The 18397-nt window shown below is 37.2% G+C and overlaps 1 protein-coding gene across 2 annotated transcripts; it reads right to left on the reverse strand.

Moving 5' to 3' along the window:
* Positions 1-5437: 5437 nt before the first annotated feature.
* On the reverse strand, positions 5438-18397 carry LOC132133177 (protein LSM14 homolog A-like). 2 transcript variants are annotated; one of them, XM_059545923.1, is made up of 10 exons: positions 18102-18397; positions 17121-17284; positions 15557-15701; positions 13750-13929; positions 12476-12556; positions 11628-11807; positions 7049-7211; positions 6136-6174; positions 5807-6038; positions 5438-5707 (listed from the first exon to the last, which is right to left on the reverse strand). In XM_059545923.1, exons 1-10 carry the CDS (start codon positions 18220-18222, stop codon positions 5684-5686), a joined length of 1329 nt encoding a protein of 442 aa, XP_059401906.1. In that variant the 5' UTR covers positions 18223-18397; the 3' UTR covers positions 5438-5683. The 2 variants fall into 2 exon arrangements, with proteins under 2 accessions (XP_059401906.1, XP_059401907.1); XM_059545924.1 differs by lacking the exon at positions 12476-12556 and having other exon boundaries at positions 18102-18396.

Genomic DNA, 18397 nt, shown 5'->3' on the forward strand with positions numbered 1-18397 from the left:
CTGATATTAATCCGCTGACTTATTTTATACGTATTTTTCAACGTGCTTTATTTTGTCTGTTTGTTTAGGGATTTGATCACCACTAGATGGAACCAAACAATCACAAAAATATTTTTAATTAAAATATCATAATATTAAAATAATATCTTTAATTAAAAAGGTGCTAATATTTACCATTTAGGTACAAATACAATACAATAATTTTGTAAGACTAGTCATTGTGAAATAAAAATGATTACTTGTAAAAAAAAAAAAAAAAAACCTGTACTTGTAGAAAATTTTATATTGCTGATATAAGAGGCCACTTAAGTGTACATTCTTTGAATTTCAACACTTTAAATTAAGGTTTCATTAATGATATTTAATGTATTAACTAACATGAACTAACAATAAACAATACATTACTGTATTTATTCATCTTTGTTAATGTTAGTTAGTCGTTCATTGTTAATGTTAATTACAGTGCATTAATGTGAACAAGCACAACTTCTGATTTTAATAAAGCATTAGTAGTGCAATTAACATTAACATTAATAAATGTTGTAGAAGTATTGTTAATGCTTAGTTTATTTTAACTAAAGTAATAAACTAATGTTAACCAATGAACCTTATTGTTAAGTGTTGCTGAGTTTTTTAACACACTTTAAATGCACTTAAAAATGTGCAATTTGTAATGCCACATTAAGTTTTAAACTATTATATTTTAACTTTAATAATCTTTTGTTGTGCTTTAAAGTACACCTATTGTTTTGTTAAATAACATACTAAAGCACATGTAAAATACTTAATATAAACAATATAATTAACTTATAAATTACTGTAGTCATTCAGTATTCAGTAAGGTATTATTTTTAAATACTAAATGTAAATTTTATCATTGCAAATGTGTAATTAGAAAAAAAAAATACTAATAATAATACATGAATTATAAGCTTTACCAAAAGTGCTTGTTAGAGCATTCAGCAGTTCACGTTTACAATATAAATAAATAATAATAAAATCAAAAACTGAAGCAAATATATCGCATGTAAATATGCATTAAAAAAAAGGGACTAATTGACCTCAAAATAAAAAATTGTCATCATTTACTCATCCTCCACTTGTTCCAAACCTGTTGGGAGTTTTTTTCCTGTTGAACACAAAAGAAGATATTTGTGTAACCAAAAAACAGTCGACGCTAGCCATTGACTGCCATAGTATTTTATTTATTATTTTATTTATGGAAAACAATGGCTACCGTCGACTGTTTGATTACCAATATTCTTTAAATATTATTTAAATATATCACCTTTTGTGTTCAATGGAAGAAAGAAACTCCTACAGGTTTGGAACAACTTGAAGGGGAGTAAATTCATTTTTCAGCTTTGGGTGCACTTTACCTTCAAGTCTTAAGTTTAACTGATTGCAATTAATATAAATGTAAACATTTTCACTTTCATTTAGAAAATATCATGTTATTAAGTGTCTGGGAAAAAATACACAAACACACACACACACATATATATATATATATATATATATAATTTCAAAAAAGTAACGCCAGTTACTTTGTTTTTCCATTCATTGACTGATGAGTCTCCTGTCCCCATTTTAGGTGTTTTGTGCACTGTGTGAACATGATGTAGTTCTAGAGTGAATGTGCATTAATTCATCCCAGTCACAAAAAAAAAAAACAGATTTAGTATTCATCAAAATGAATTAAAACAGTGAAATGCAAACTCAGCATATGACGCAAACCTGAAATAATTAAATGTTAAAAAACACAAATGTATCTAATCAAGTCAAGTCACCTTTATTTATATAGCGCTTTAAACAAAATACATTGCGTCAAAGCAACTGAACAACATTCATTAGGAAAACAGTGTGTCAATAATGCAAAATGGCAGTTAAAGGCAGTTCATCACTGAATTCAGTGATGTCATCTCTGTTCAGTTTAAATAGTGTCTGTGCATTTATTTGCAATCAAGTCAACGATATCGCTGTAGATGAAGTGACCCCAACTAAGCAAGCCAGAGGCGACAGCGGCAAGGAACCGAAACTCCATCGGTGACAGAATGGAGAAAAAAACCTTGGGAGAAACCAGGCTCAGTTGGGGGGGCCAGTTCTCCTCTGACCAGACGAAACCAGTAGTTCAATTCCAGGCTGCAGCAAAGTCAGATTGTGCAGAAGAATCATCTGTTTCCTGTGGTCTTGTCCTGGTGGTCCTCTGAGACAAGGTCTTTACAGGGGATCTGTATCTGGGGCTCTAGTTTTCCTGGTCTCCGCTGTCTTTCAGGGATGTAGAGGTCCTTTCTAGGTGCTGATCCAGCATCTGGTCTGGATACGTACTGGATCCGGGTGACTGCAGTGACCCTCTGATCTGGATACAGACTGGATCTGGTGGCCACGGTGACCTCGGAACAAGAGAGAAACAGACAAATATTAGCGTAGATGCCATTCTTCTAATGATGTAGCAAGTACATCGGGTGGTATGGGAAGTGTTCCCGGTTCCAGTTTACCTAATTAATGCAGCCTAAAAATCCTTTAATGGATTTGTATATTAGAAGCATATTAGTATGTTATGTGTAAGCCAGGTTAAAGAGATGGGTCTTTAATCTAGATTTAAACTGCAAGAGTGTGTCTGCCTCCCGAACAATGTTATGTAGGTTATTCCAGAGTTTAGGCGCCAAATAGGAAAAGAATCTGCCGCCCGCAGTTGATTTTGATATTCTAGGTATTATCAAATTGCCTGAGTTTTCAGAACGCAGCGGACGTAGAGGATTATAATGTAAAAGGAGCTCATTCAAATACTGAGGTGCTAAACCATTCAGGGCTTTATAAGTAAAAAGCAATATTTTAAAATGTATAAGATGTTTGATAGGGAGCCAGTGCAGTGTTGACAGGACCGGGCTAATATGGTCATACTTCCTGGTTCTAGTAACTCTAGCTGCTGCATTTTGGACCATGTAACACCATGTTTCCTGATGATATCTGCCAAGGGTAACATATGAAGCGTGAAGAGTAGCGGCCCTAGTAATGAGCCTTGAGGTACTCCATACTGCACTTGTGATCGATATAATACCTTTTCATTCACTGCTACGAATTGATCATATAAGATTTAAACCATTCTAATGCACTTCCAAGGAGAGCAGTCTCAGTATTATGATATGGTCTAAATCCTGGCTGGAAATCCTCACAGATACCATTTTTCTCTAAGGAATATAATTATGAGGATACCACCTTTTCTAGTATCTTGGACAGAAAAGGGAGATTCGAGATCGGTCTATAATTAACTAGTTCTTTGGGGTCAAGTTGTGTTTTTTTTTTATGAGAGCCTTACAATTTACTATTTTACAGGTTACAATTTTATCTCTAATAGTATCGATTTTAAAAGTCATTACTGCTGTGATGATGGGAAATGTCAACACTTGTTGATGCTTCATTTTTCGTTAGTTTAGCCACTGTATTGAATAAATACCTGGGGTTAGGTTTGTTTTCTTCTAAAAGAGACGAAAAGTTATCAGATCTAGCAGTTTTTAATACTTTTCTGTAGGATAGGTTACTTTCCTGCCAAGCAATACGAAATACCTCTAGTTTTGTTTTCCTCCAGCTGCGCTCCATTTTTCGGGCTGCTCTCTTTAGGGTGCGAGTATGCTGTGTGTGTGTGCACATTCATATATGGAGCATAAACACTCAACCACCCCCCCACCCCCCCAAAAAAATAAATAAAATAACAAATCACACAATAGATAGTAAACAGTTTATTCTTGCATCTAGTAAAAACCTCTTTACATGTAGTTGTGAACAGATACATGCCGGGGTTCACAAGGAAAGCGTGTCGACCCTGATGAAAGGATTTGGTGTTCATCACAATACATTTCCAGAACAGCATTTGCCTCACAAGCATCGCCTAAGATCGGTGGTGCATGACCAGACCTGCATGCAGCAGTTTCACGTTTATACTCTGCAATAAAGTGAATAGATTCTATCGGAATATATTTTACAGTAACATTCCTAATAATATATGAAAAAATTTTTTGGGACAGCATGGATGTTTATTGTTCCTAAAGGTAATCACTTCTTTATTTGTTCATATTGAGCAGTTAATAATAAAAGGCCCCATTATGAAGGCCTAAGTAAATCATGTCCATGTGCTTTAGATAAAGATTCACTCCAGTCATGTATCATTGAAATAAAGCATCTATTCACTGAATTTAAGAGCTTGAAAAGTGCAAGAGGATATTTCACTCAAGATCCAAAACTCTAAATGTTTCGCATTTTACAGACTTGTATGCTATAATCTTAAAAGAGTTTATTTTAACATTACCTTAACCAAAATATCCCAACAGTTTTAACAAACATAGAGAAACCTATATATATTTAAAAGCCATACGCTACACAATCAGTTCCGAGTCAAAAACTGGCCAGTAAAAATATCGAACCTTCAACTTCAGTGATAAATCCATAAAAAAAAAAGACTAGAGAATAACGCAAAGCTGTCAGAGGTCAAGAACAGATTCGGTTACAAAATGTGAATGAAGTGACGTGAGCGATGCGTAGGTGTGGATATGACATCACAATGTGCACGTCAGGTCACATGACATTATGACATCATGCTAGTGCAGTCAGTGACCGTAAAACAAAGCAGCTGAACGAGGAGAGGCGGGAAAAGCCAAACAGCATCACAACACATTCTGCCTTTTTTAACAGATTTAAGACAGAAAGCATCCAGTGGAAAGCACTGCTATTGAATAATATTTCGTCAAATAATCAGAAGTACTCCGTCTGACTCGTCAGTTTCACTCGATGTTTTATGAGGCGAAGGACAGTCATATAAACTGAATGTTGAATGATTGGATTATAAAGCTCATCGTCAAAGTAACTGAAGCATAGAGTTCTGTAGATTCACAGAGTAGCATTAGTTCTTAGTAAGGATGGACGTTCACTCATCAGTAAACATCTGCTACAAACTGCAAAGTGGACCTCATCGAATATAAATCAAACCCACAGAAAAAAAAAAATGTTTCTTTGCCTTGGTCGACCATATAGTCTCATATTAAATTGTGCCATTTCATTGGTTCCCTCAAAAACAGCATTTTATATATATATATATATATATATATATATATATATATATATATATATATATATATATATATATATATATATATATATATATATATATATATATATAAAACGTTCTATTTGCTACAGGATCAGGAATAGTGATGTTGGGGCTGAAGAATGAAATTACATTAGAAAAATATTACAATGCATAATTGAGTTCCAGGCAGTCCATTTCTAAATGCACTGTAAGATACTTTAAAGCAAAACAAGTCAAAAATAAAGCTCATTCAGTGATCAAAAACACAATATGTTGTTCTAGATAATCTGTTAGCTGTAAGCAGCAGTGTATCAAATTTAGGATAAGCACTGAAGGTCAACAAAACAGCAGAGTCCTTCAGAAATCAATATATTTGAAACCGTCTGGAAATATTCTCAAATTAACGATTAAATAAAAATAGTATTTGTTCCACTCCTCGGGAAGAAATGGAGTAGGTGTTTCATTAATAGCCAGGTTTCAAGCAGTGCTGGTGGCAGATTTTTACAACACGTACGTTATCTCCTTGTTCTCAGCAAAACATGTGACCCGAAACGCAGTTCCCACACAAATCATGTCTTCTGGATCCGCTTCCTCTCATCACTATACAGCAACTTTATTATCCTTCTGGAAAAAACAAATGAAGAGAGAGAAAAAAAAGTGCATGGACATTTAGCGAGTGATTTACTTGCATTGTAAAATGCTTATTTTTGACTCGTTCATTACCCTGTATTCAAACTCAGCGAACTCTCTTCCTCCTTGACTTCCTCTGAATAACCCTCTGAAGCCACTTCCACCAGGGTGAGATCCAAACCACCCCCGTCCGGCTCCACGAGCCCGGCCCCCTCTGAAGCCCATGCCCCCGCGACCTCTGAACCCTCCGCGACCCCGCCGCAGCGGCAGGCCAAACGTCTCTGCGTTCATCCTCCGCTCCTCCGCCCAGGTCTGCCTCCTCTCTCTTTAGGAGATGATGAAAACCAGAAAACCAAACATTTAATGAAGCGCTTGTAGCAAGGCTAATGCGATTCAGTAGCTTTGGCTTCTGCTGGACTCACCGGGGAAAACCGGATCCTCCAGACCTCTCGGCGGCCTTCCTGTTTATAATCAGGTACAATGACAAGATTATGAATTTGTTGCATCATGTGACAAAAGTGACATTTTAAACATGGAGGCTCATATTAAACTAGGGCTGAAGCGATAACCGGTGATAAAATTCCTCACGGTTAGTATTACCGTTTCTTAATTTAATTATTCAATCTGAACAAGTCGGGATAAAGAAATCCTGTCCAGCATAAAGCACAGTCTGAAGTCACAGTGTCACGTTGTTTTGTGTGAAAACAGTGAAAAGCTGGGAGCTTGTAAAAGTTTAGTCCACCCAAAAATGGGTCATCCTAGATGTGTGTGACTAATCCAGTCGGAGTTATATTAAAAATGGTATTTGATATTCCAAGCTGTTTAATGGCACTCAGCGGGTGTTGCATACGTCAGTCCAAAAGAAGTGAAGTAAAAACGCCTATCCATAAAAAAGGGTCTCCAACGGCTCCGGGGGGTGAACAAAGGCCTTCTGTAGTGACTCGATGTGTTTTTGTAAGAAGAAGATTTGAGAAATAAATGTCCATAGTTTTTTTTCAAAACTTGTAGAATTTATTCATTTTTCCGAAACCTTTCTGGGCCTGGAAATCGCCGTTATAAAATTCCCTCACTTTTCCAGGTTTTTCCTGACCGTATGAAACCTGTACCTATACTTTTACAATTAGAAAAGTAATTTTATTTGTTTGTTGATTTTAAATATAGAACTTGGTTGAAACAATTCATGTGTCAGTACTTTTTTTGGAACATTTCCAGCTTATTTGAACAATACCGTGATAACACAACGATAACCGTGATAATTATGGTCACTATGACCATGCTAAGAATTTTTCATACCATTTTATCTCTGTATTAACGGTGTGCTGGATGTGATCTGACCTTGTGTCGTCACAGGAGATGTTGTCAAAGAAGGACTTGGATTTGTCGTAGTAGCAGTTTGGTCCGAGAGGATCTTCCTCATCAGCATTTCCTTCGCTGTTCTGAGTGTCGACTCCCGAATCACCTTTATCCTCGCCATTCAAAGCCTTATCAGACTTCTCATCTGAACAAACAAATACAGATATATACCAGCATTTTTCTCTAGACTACAGCATGAGATCGCCATCTGTTTTACACGGTGAAATTGTGCTTAATTGTATTCAAGATGCACTTAAAATCATAAGTGTACTTTAATGTACTTGCAGATAAAAGAATATTACTGAAATGGAGTACACTTTTTAATAACGGTCTTAAGTACACTTTTTAATGTCAATGTCACTTCTAATGCATCGACTAACATACTAAAGTACATGTAAAGCAGTTTAACATTTTAACTTGTCTTGTTTGTAGGGCTGCAACAGCTAATTGATAAAATTGACTAAATCGATTAAAGCATCAAATTAAAGCACTGAACAACACATTTATCTGGACAAAATGCATCTACAAATATTGGAGGAAACCGAATGAGCTCCTTCTGGAAAAGTATTTGATCCAAGACAAAGACAAATCTTTATTTTAAGCTTCAAGCTGATGCATTTTCATAATTTTTTACAGATGTGTGTGTGCGTCCTCGGCACAAAAAAACGTAACAGTCATATTATCATCTTTAAATGTCACAATTTCACGCAAGCCCTTCCATTTTTGCATAAAGGCCCGCCCTGACAGTCGAAATCTTACTGAAAGAGACTGACTTTCATCAAATTGCAAGCGACGCATGTTCCTGCAGAGCATTACTGTGATTTTATTCCTCTTTATTATCTTTAATTGTTTTAATTTTTGATTTTGGCAGTTCTTAACTAACAGTATTGGTAATTACCTAAATTTCTTAGCTTTCTGTATTGGTTGGACCTCCAATGTGCGTAAGATTTTTAGTAACAGTAGTAAGCTATTTTTAATGCTATAATATCATTATTGCTGTTATCTGTGAAAAGCAGAAAAAAAATGTGATTTGATTCGACTTCGATTCACAAGCTCTCGATTCGATTTTCTAATTTTTTTTTTTTATTACAATCAGTGAATATAGTTTTTATACAAATGCTCTTGAACCGTAAACCTCAATTTAAAAATTGTGAATTTATTAAAAAATTAAGAGCCACAGGACTGTATTTAATTTAAAAAATATATTTTTTTGTAAAGAGTCCTTTTTAAAACAATATGGCCATATAAAATGTTCTTAATTTTTCTGGTAATCAGACGAAGGCATACAACTGCTAAATATGCTGCTTCATATTTGTTCTGGAACCTGTAACACTTTTTCAGAATTCTGAGATTAATAGAAAGTTAAAAAGAACAGCATTTATTCAAAATAGTAACATTTTGTAACAATATAAGTATATACGGTCACTTTTTTAAATCAGTTTTACACATCCTTGCTGAATGAAAGCAACAAAAAAAAAAGACTAACCCCAAACTTTTCAACTGTAGTCTATATTGTTACAAAAGATTTATATTAAGTAAATGCGTTTTTTTTTTTTTTTACAATTTATTCAAAGAATCCTGAAAAAAAGTAAAGTTAGAAAAATAAATAAATATGAAGCAGCAAAACTGTTCCTAATCAATATAATATAATATAATATAATCAATAATAAATCATCATATTAGAATGATTTCTGAAGGATCATGTGACACTGAAGACTGGAGGAATGATGCTGGAAATACAGCTTCGATCAAAGGAATAAATTACATTCTAAAGTGTATGAAAATAGAAAAAGAATTTTTAAATTGCAATAATATTTCACAATTTTAGTTTTTTTCTGTGTTTTTGATCAAATAAATCCAGCCTTGATGAGCAGAAGAAACGTCTTTAAAAAAACATGAAATTCTTACTCATCCCAAGCGTTTGTACGGCAGTGTGTACACACACTCACTGGCCACTTTATTAGGTACACCTTGCTAGTACTGATGTTGGACCCCCTTTATCCTTCAGAACTGCATTAATTCTTCATGGCATAGATTCAACAAGGTGTTGGAAACATTCCTCAGAGAATTATGTCTATATTGATATGACAGCATCACACAGTTGCTGGAGATTTGTCAGCAGCACATCCATGATGTGAATCTCCAGTTCCAACACATCCCAAATCTGCTCTGTTGGGTTGAGATCTGGTGACTGTGGAGGCCATCTGAGTAAAGTGAACTCATTGTCATGTTCAAGAAACCAGTCTGAGATGATCTGAGCTTTGTGACATGGTGCATTATTCTGCTGGAAGTAGCCATCAGAAGATGGGTACACTTGCAGGAGGTTTGTGAGTTGGTACACATGGTATGCCTGCGAGTTAATGCCACGAACGAATGAATCAAAAAAAAGACTTTTTTTTTTTTTGCAAAGAAACTACAGGTTTATACAAATGTGATGTAATTGTAAAATCTTTAATGTATAAAAAACATTTTCTTTTGGGGAAACCCTGTATATATATATATATATATTAGGGGTGTAACGGTTCACAAAATTCACGGTTCGGTTCGGTTCGATACAATACACTGGTGTCACGGTTCGGTTCGGTACGTTTTAGATACAGCAAAAAGAAAAAATTGGCAGATAAATTTCCTTGATTTTTAAAAAATGTTTTATTTATTAAAACTAACAAAGTATGTTTTTTTTTTACATTGAACAATGATGGAGCTATTCTTTACCCATCTTCTATAGTGTTTTCTTAGCAGCATACTGTATAAAACAAAAACAGATCCTTATAAAAAAAAAAATGAAAATGTTATATTAGTTATGAACAAATACAAAGATGTAACTTTTTATATGGAACTCTATAACTCTTTATATTGAGTGTGTTTTTACTCAATTGGTTCTCTATAGGGCTTATGTTTTTTGGAACAAAGCAGGAATTACGGTCTGTCTGAAATGGGCTCGTGAAGGAATATTGTGACGGGGCTCAATTACATTAAGCGTGTTCTTAAAACCTACGTTTTCCACTACAGAGTAAGGCGCTCGTTCACTCAGTACGCGCTGACCAGAAATAGAAGATCCTCCAATAACCAACAGGTCTGGTGTTTGGGTGCACTTTGGATTCCCTGTAAGCTATAATGGTGATGATAGAATCAATGGTAAATAGTAAGGTCTCATATCCGCGGCTATAACGTAAATGCAGCCTACCAATCGCCGTGGTGATGTCTTTTGCCCTGTTTGAATCCGTTGGAAATGTCTGTCTAAATGCTGCGGGGATAGTTTGTTTCGTGTATGTTTCTCCTTTTTTTCATCTTTTCCCAGATACTGACACACTAAGGTGATGTCGGCGTAAATGAGTTGACATGTTTCAAGTATTCCCACTGGTGTTTTTTTTTTTTTTTGTATTCCCGCTGGTGTACCCTAGATGCGACATATCGTTGTTGTTTTTATCCACCACTCTCTTGCCATCACCAATATAGCTTACAGGGAATCCAAAGTGCACCCAAACACCAGACCTGTTGGTTATTGGAGGATCTTCTATTACTGGTCTGTTAAACGCATTGGCCATTTTGCAACGAGCCTTCAGCGTGTATTACTGAGTGAGCGAGCGCCTGACTGAGTAGCCTAACATAAACATATAAGTTGGTGTTTTTTTCCTCTTCGGGGGTGTCAGGGGCGTTGCCTGTTACATCGTTTGGGTTCTTGGGCTACCTTGTTGAATGCATATCATTATATTTCACAATTTTTTTTATTTTCCAAATATAATTAATTAGTCCAACGAACCGTTCGGTCCATAATGCGTACCGCGTACCGAACCGAAAGCCTCGTACCGAATGGTTCAATACGAATACACGTATCGTTACACCCCTAATATATATATATATATATATATATATATATATATATATATATATATATATATATAATTATTATTATAATAGATAATTGTAATTATATTGTAATTGTAATAGAGTGTAATAATAACAATAGCTACTACTAAAAGACTATTAAAAGTAAAAATGAAATAAAAGTAATTTTTTTCCCCAAAGTTAAACATGCAAATGTGCCATTAAATAATTTAAATATTTACTTAAAATTTCAGGGGGTACTTCAAGTACATAATTTAGGTCAGAGTGGTTATTTGAGTTACTGTTGCCTTTCTATCAGCTCTTACCAGTCTGCCCATTCTCCTCTGACATCAACAACGCATTTTGGTCAACACAACTTCCACTCACTGGATATTTCCTCTTTTTCAGACCATTCTCTGTAAACCCAAAAGATGACTGTGCTTGAAACCATTCCACATTCAAAGTCACTGAAATCCCCTTTCTTCCCCGTTCTGATGCTCGGTTTGAACTTCAGCGAGTCATCTTCTCCACATCTAGATGTCTAAATGCATTGAGTTGCTGCCCTGTGATTGGCTGATTAACTATTTGTGTTACCAAACCAATTGAACAGGCGTACCTAATAAAGTGGCCCTGAGTGTATATAAACATGTATACTATACATATAAAAGAATATTATCTCAAAGTAATCTAACCTGCACTTTTTTGCATTGCAGATTGGGTAATCAGTTTGTACCTTTGAGTTTGAGTTTGCTCTGGAACTCTTTGTCAATCTCGTCTTTGTTGAACTGAGCATTGGCGCTCTCAAAGTCAAAGTCTTTCTCAAACTTCATGGGTCCTTCTCTGCGCACAGGGAACCGTCCTCTACCCCGATGACCTCCGCCACGACCCTGCCGGACAGGAGGAGCTCCACAAGCTGAGCACAGCACAAAACACACGGTTACTGTTCCAGAAAATATCTGTCATAAATACATCAAATACACATATAAAGCAGCAGCATGCTGTGATGTTGCTAGTGATGTAAAGGAAAGTCTATTCTGACAGACATTAGCTACATTTAGGTGTGCAGAAAAAGCCTGTTTTAATCAAGTTAGATTAAACAAAAAAGGCATTGCTTAAACCAGCACAACTTGTGTAAACATACAGAGTTCTGCAAGCATCATTAGAACACAAGGCCATTCCACAGAGGACTGCTAAAGCATTTAAAAGTATAAAGACAGCACACTGCGTGAATCTCACGAAAACATACTCTATTAAAGTGACAATTTTTATTACATTACAATTAACCCTTACAATAAACAGAAATATGCTTAATGAAAATGACACACGTGAAGAATACTGGTCCAAACATGTGGTCTAATTTTCTTTGTGCATTTTTCCCCTTCTAATATTGGGGAGAAACACTCATCGGGTTGCATGAGATTCACTGTTCTGAAGTTCCTCTGGAAGAAAGGTTCCTGTGAAAGATGCCGTATGGATGCGTGTGAAACACAAAGACGAAGCTCTTGAAAGAATCATGCAGTTTGAGCATCCAACAGCACAACATAACTGCAGTCAAAGGCATTTCAGCAGATATGTTATAACCTGCGAGCCGTTTAGAAGCGTCCCGGTTTCCTCCTCTGGACTGACTGGTCTCGAGTACGCTTGGTTTCGGGACATCGGCGCCTGGGAGAGTATAACTCTTTAGGACATATTAAGCTGTACACAATCCTTGTAGCAGAACCTGTTTCAACACTCGTGTTGTTCATACGGTGTTACGTTTCTCTATTCTTAATGTTCATTTTCCAAGAAGCCCTAATAAAGGGCCTGTAATTCCTAAAAAAACGAGCCAACAAGATCAAATCCCCTGTTAGGGGCCGTTCACATGGATTGTGTTTTTCCATTCCAGTGTGCTATGCATTCGTTCGTTTTTCTGTGTTAACCCATGCTAGATGGATATGACTGTTCTCGCATCATTCGAGACTTTCACCTAGAGTTAGTTCTTGCAGTATTTACTAACGAGCTGATGAGTTGAGTCAGGTGTGTTACGAAGGGGCAGGACAGGTTTGGGATGCACTGATTTAGTCAAAAGAACGCGTTCTGTGTTAACGGTTTTTACGCATACATGTACCGCGTCTATGTACCGTGTACATGAAGCAAATTTCATCACCAAAACAGTACATACTGTTCACGCACCATTCAATTTTTTGTAACCACACATATACTTTGAACATGCATGTCGCACAGACACATTGAGTTGGATTTGCACTAATCAGTTCTTTCACAAGGTGGCAGCACTGGCTCAGGACATTGATTCACAGTAGAAAACGAAATACCGAAGACTGCAAAAACAACAGACGCTCGCATTGACAAGCGCTTGTGCTCATTACCGTCCGCGATAATACCGGTATAAATTTGTACAAGTGTCATATCGCGATATCAATGATATAGCGATGACGCATGTCAGATATACGTTCCCAACGTTGTTCCAAGTTTTTATTTATTTTATATATCGTCATAAATATATAGAAATATCGTGATATAGATATCGTAAACATATAGAAATATCGTGATATCATTTTCAGGCTATATCGCCCACGCCTACTTGTGCTGCAACTTTAGTTAAAAAATGTACAATGACATTTTTACATAACGTCTGTAGAAAAATGAACAGAGATGAGCTTTCTAGTCGACTGCCTGTGTTCACGGATGCAATCGAATGGAGCATACTTTGAAAGGATATGCATACGACTGTAAGCATACACGTACAAAAATAACGTATGCTTTGGGCTTTAAGCATCATTTGGAAAAGTGGTACTGTTGAATTACAACAATTCGGTCTTGAGCAGCAGGTTTGTGGCATCTGGACTCATTCTCACCCCGGGTCTGTTCTGTGAGGTCCACAGGCTTCTGTGTGTTGGTGAAGGCTGTGCGGGTTGAAACAGGGCTCTTGCGGCACACAGCTGTGGGAGCAGCGGCGGTGACTGCAGGGGCTGATGGGGAGGCAGGCTCCACTGGGGGGCTCTTTCGCAGGGGGTCCATAGCCGGACTTGTGTGACCTGTATAAGAAGAATGGTGAAAGTTAAAACTGTTTACAGCAAAAAAAAAAAGTTAAGAACCTCAGCCACCCTGATGTGAGGAAATCAGTGCAGGTTAGAAGACGAAATCTGGGGAACTGTGTTAATGAAGTAATTCCTTGATTAAACAGTGATTAAAAAGATGCCACAATCCAGTCACACACACTCTAAGTTTCCAAAAACACATTGTGGCCACGTACACACAGCAGCTAAATAAAGACAAAACCGGTCAGGACAACTAAACTTACATTAAAGGGGAAAATGCAGCTAATTTTCATTTCTGGGTGAACTAACCCTTTAAATGTGAATAGAGTGCACAGAATCGTACTGTAGCATTAGTTGTTAATGCAGTCGAGTCACTCACAAAATTTAATATTTGGCATCTGACCTTCAGGGACCCCAAAGACAAGGGGCTTTTCCAAATACCCACACTTGTGACCACTTGTCTACTTACATAATGCATTTCCTGTATTTAGCCCAAGTGTTCAAGTGGGTGTGAAAACCACAAGTGTATGTAGAACTTTTCATTACCGGATGGGACGCACTTATAGTGTAAAAATTATGTACTTTGATATTCAATACTTTGCATTTTGAAATAACTAAATGTCTTTTCAGAGTAGACGACAATAATTGTGGCTTCAAATTAAGTAATAAAGTAGTTGCAAATGCAAAAAAATATCATCTTTGCACCAATAAAATGTTCAGCACTTGGTTTTATTACCAAATTAATTATTATTAATCTTAAATTACGGCTTGCTGAGGGTGGTCTAAGATAGCCTCAGATCCCTGGAGAAACATGCACAGGTGGTGATCATGAAAACTCTCAGTTCCCAAACTCTGCGGAGTTTAGGGGCCTCAAAATTGAGAATTGCAAAGCAGCAGTGACCCAGGGAAAGTACAGGTGGTGCCATGATAAAGTATCAGTGCTCACAGCCAACCGGAAGCAATTTCAGTTCTTAAGGAATGAACAAAGTCCTTGTCCCCATTTTCCCCATGGGTTCAACAGTTGTCAACTCATGTATTCTGCACACACATGTATAAAATTCACTCCCCAGTTTAAACATGATTATACCCAAAGATTTGCAGTGTGTACGTGGCCTGTATTCTTGTTATTGGTATGTTATTAAGGTTATCAGAAAACTATCAAACCCCTCCATTTTTCTTCTACATGCAGGTGCCTTCAACTGCCTCTGAGAGTGAGAAGTGAAACTGTTACACATGAACTTTCAAAAGCCAAAGAGACAACGGAGACACGAGCCCACCAAACTAAACACAAAGCTTTATTCCACAGTGCTAAACTGAAGAAGTTACATTCTAACTTGATTTGGCAGTTTGGGAGTTTGATCTTGGCCCCCAGGGAGAGGTTTACCTTCTGCTATGAATGCACACAAAGTGTCACGGTAGAAAGCAGAGGCAACAGTACTGCTCTGAGACAGTGCTGCAGCCGTGCCACAGTCACTACCAGACAATCCCATTGCACTTCCTGTGAGGAAAGGAAGAGCAGGCACACACTTCAGAGGTGCCATAGGATCTGTCACTTCTGCTCAGCACCTTGTAGTAAATTAATGGATGTGTCGCAGTATGTTACAGCTGTATGAAGGGGACTTACCGACTCCAACAGTGCCGAACTGTGGTGAGACCAGTGGGTTGGGGTTGAACTGGGTGTATGGTGTGACCTGTGGACGGTTGAAGAGTCCGTATGACTTCCCAGACTGGAAGGATGATGGCAGGGCAGTGGAAGATCCCATAGAGGACTAACAGATGAATAAAGCATGATGAGGTCACTGTGCTATAACAATGACAGACTTCAAACCAACACCGTTCAATCGACGAACTCTGAAACAAAGCTCAAAGATTGAATTTCTTAAATACAGGTTTTCACCGGTTTCAGTCTATGAAAGCTAAAGAGCTGCCTGCCTAGACAGAGTCCTTTTCGAATGGAGCTAGTTTGGAAGCTAGTTAAATTCATATGTTGCATAGATGCTTAAGTTGCATGTGTCTTTGTGGCTTTAATCATGTCTGAGGTTGTGTTAAGAAAAATACAAGTTTCAGCTAACTCCGTCATCCTCAAAAAAAAAAGAAGACTTTAATTGAAGATAACGTGTTCTCATGCGTTTTAGACTTTTGTTGTGTTGCACGGTACACCTTTGTTAGGAATTACATTTTTTGTTGTTGTTGCAAAAACAGCAGCATATATTGAAAGAAAATTTTATTATTGAAACCAATTAATGGATTCAGTTGAAATATCTAGATGTTAATACAGCGTAAGAGCACAAATCCAGAGAACAGATTTAGTCGATATTACAGAAAGCCCAATCTTGCCTGAATCAGTACATGACATATAACTGTAACAAATAGTATTTAGCAATAAAATTATATTTCAATAATTTAGACCTATTTCCCTCACTCCTTGACTGCTTGTTTTTGTTAGATCTTATGACTATGTCGTTTCATAGATATTTCGGTAGCACTTTATTTTACAGTCCTGTTCCCCATGTACATACTATGTACTTATTATAGTAATTACAATAACTATGTAATAACTAGGTACTAACCCTGAACTTACCCCTAAACCTAACCCTACCCCATGTAGTTACCTTGTATTACCAAAACGTTCTTACATAAATGCACTGTAAGTACACTATAAGTACATGTAAGTACACGTACTGTAAAATAAAGTGCAACCAATATTTCTCTTCACGATAACGTCTCCATTTCAAGGTTTTTAACGTCTCTTGTTGATGCCGTGAAGCATTCATTTTCCATTGCTTTGGCGCAGCAAAGCAAGACTAAGCAATAAATCAGACAACTAAGATTGCGTACGATTATTTAATAAACACTGCTCATTTTCTGTAGAGCCTCCTGCTATTTCCTTCTGCCTCCGTCTGCTTCTTCGACTAATAGAAGACAATTAACAGTTTTGGATACCAGACAAAATGCAGTGCTAAAAACAAAAGCTATGTTTCCAGACTTCTGACAGGATAAACGAGCGGACTCTTGACTTTCCTGATATGCTAAAGGATCTAACGATAGGCAGCGCACCAGACTTTGGTCTACATGTGCCTAAAATAGATTACTCGCCGTAAAAACAAGTTAAGCCTATTATAAACCTATTATAACTTATTAATTTGTAAAGGGCACTTCTTAGCCACTGAGTGTGTTTCCGTCTGTACCTGAACAATGGCGGGGTCCTGAGGCAGAGAGCATGTTGGTTTGGGAGGTTCACACACCGTCAGATCTTTGATGTCACTTCCTCTGAATATAATATACTCAAATATCTCATCCCTTGGTGCGATGGGACGGTCCGTGGGGCGGTCCTCGGTGCCAAAGGAGCGCACTGAAACAAGCATCAAAAGAGCAAATCATTACCATTCATCTGAGTAACGGGTCTTCCTCTGAGATTTGACTTCAGTAACGGAAAATGACTCTAATCTTAAAATCAGACAGCTTTTGCACGGCAAGCAATCCAGTTGTTAAGTCAGACCTCACCATTTCCAAACAGTGCCTCACTGCTGTAAATGCGACCGAAAATCACACTCCTAACATACATAACGAAATCTCATGTGGACAGGCACTTACTATATAGGTAAACTAATGAGTGTTAAACTGAAAAACAGTGTTATTATCACTATTTTTCACATTAAATGATTTATTTTATATTACATAAAAAACTAACAACATTATTTCATGCAAAACAAACAATTGAGTTTAAAGCTTATGATAAAATCGATCACTCCAGAGTCTTGCCAAGGTGACTGGAGTTTGGCCTAAATATCATATTGAGTAATAAGACAACAGAACTGTGGTAAATTGAAACTCTGATTAACATGGTAAGTTTGTAACAGTATGCATCGCTTTTAGGCAACAACTAACAGCTGGACAAAGGGAGGAAATCCCAGATTTAACACATTAACAAGCTGTGGGAAATCCTGAGCAGCCAGCGGGAATAATTGATGTTGTGCAGGTGAATACTGTGCACAACTGAAACACCCGTTTATGAAGCCCAAAGCTGTGTAAAGTTATCTGTGTAGGGAAGCTCACTACAGTTTGAGACACAGCCTCGTTGCTAAACGCGTATAACGCGAAATACTAAGGCGAAACGCGATCTTAAGCCTGTAGAACAGCGTGTGTTGTGTTTGAGGAGTGTTGTTGACCTTTGGCGAGCGCGACGGTGGAGTTCTCTGTGTCGATGGTGTAGAGAATGCCTTCATAACGGATCTCCGCTTTACTGATCAGACTGATCTTACTGCCGATATACGGCGTGCCGCCGCTCATCGTCCCGCTAACTTACCGCTTGAGCTAAACTGAGAGAGTCTGGTTAAAATACAGCTGTACTTCACAGCATAAACAATCCACTGCTAGCGCGTAAATATGTTTGCTAATGTAATATGGCCGCCTGCACTTTCAGGCCACCAGGCGGAAGTGACGTTTGACCGCCTTCATTTCGTCA

Source organism: Carassius carassius, chromosome 50 (genome assembly GCF_963082965.1).
Source record: "Carassius carassius chromosome 50, fCarCar2.1, whole genome shotgun sequence".
In the NCBI taxonomy this organism is placed as follows: Eukaryota; Metazoa; Chordata; class Actinopteri; order Cypriniformes; family Cyprinidae; genus Carassius; species Carassius carassius.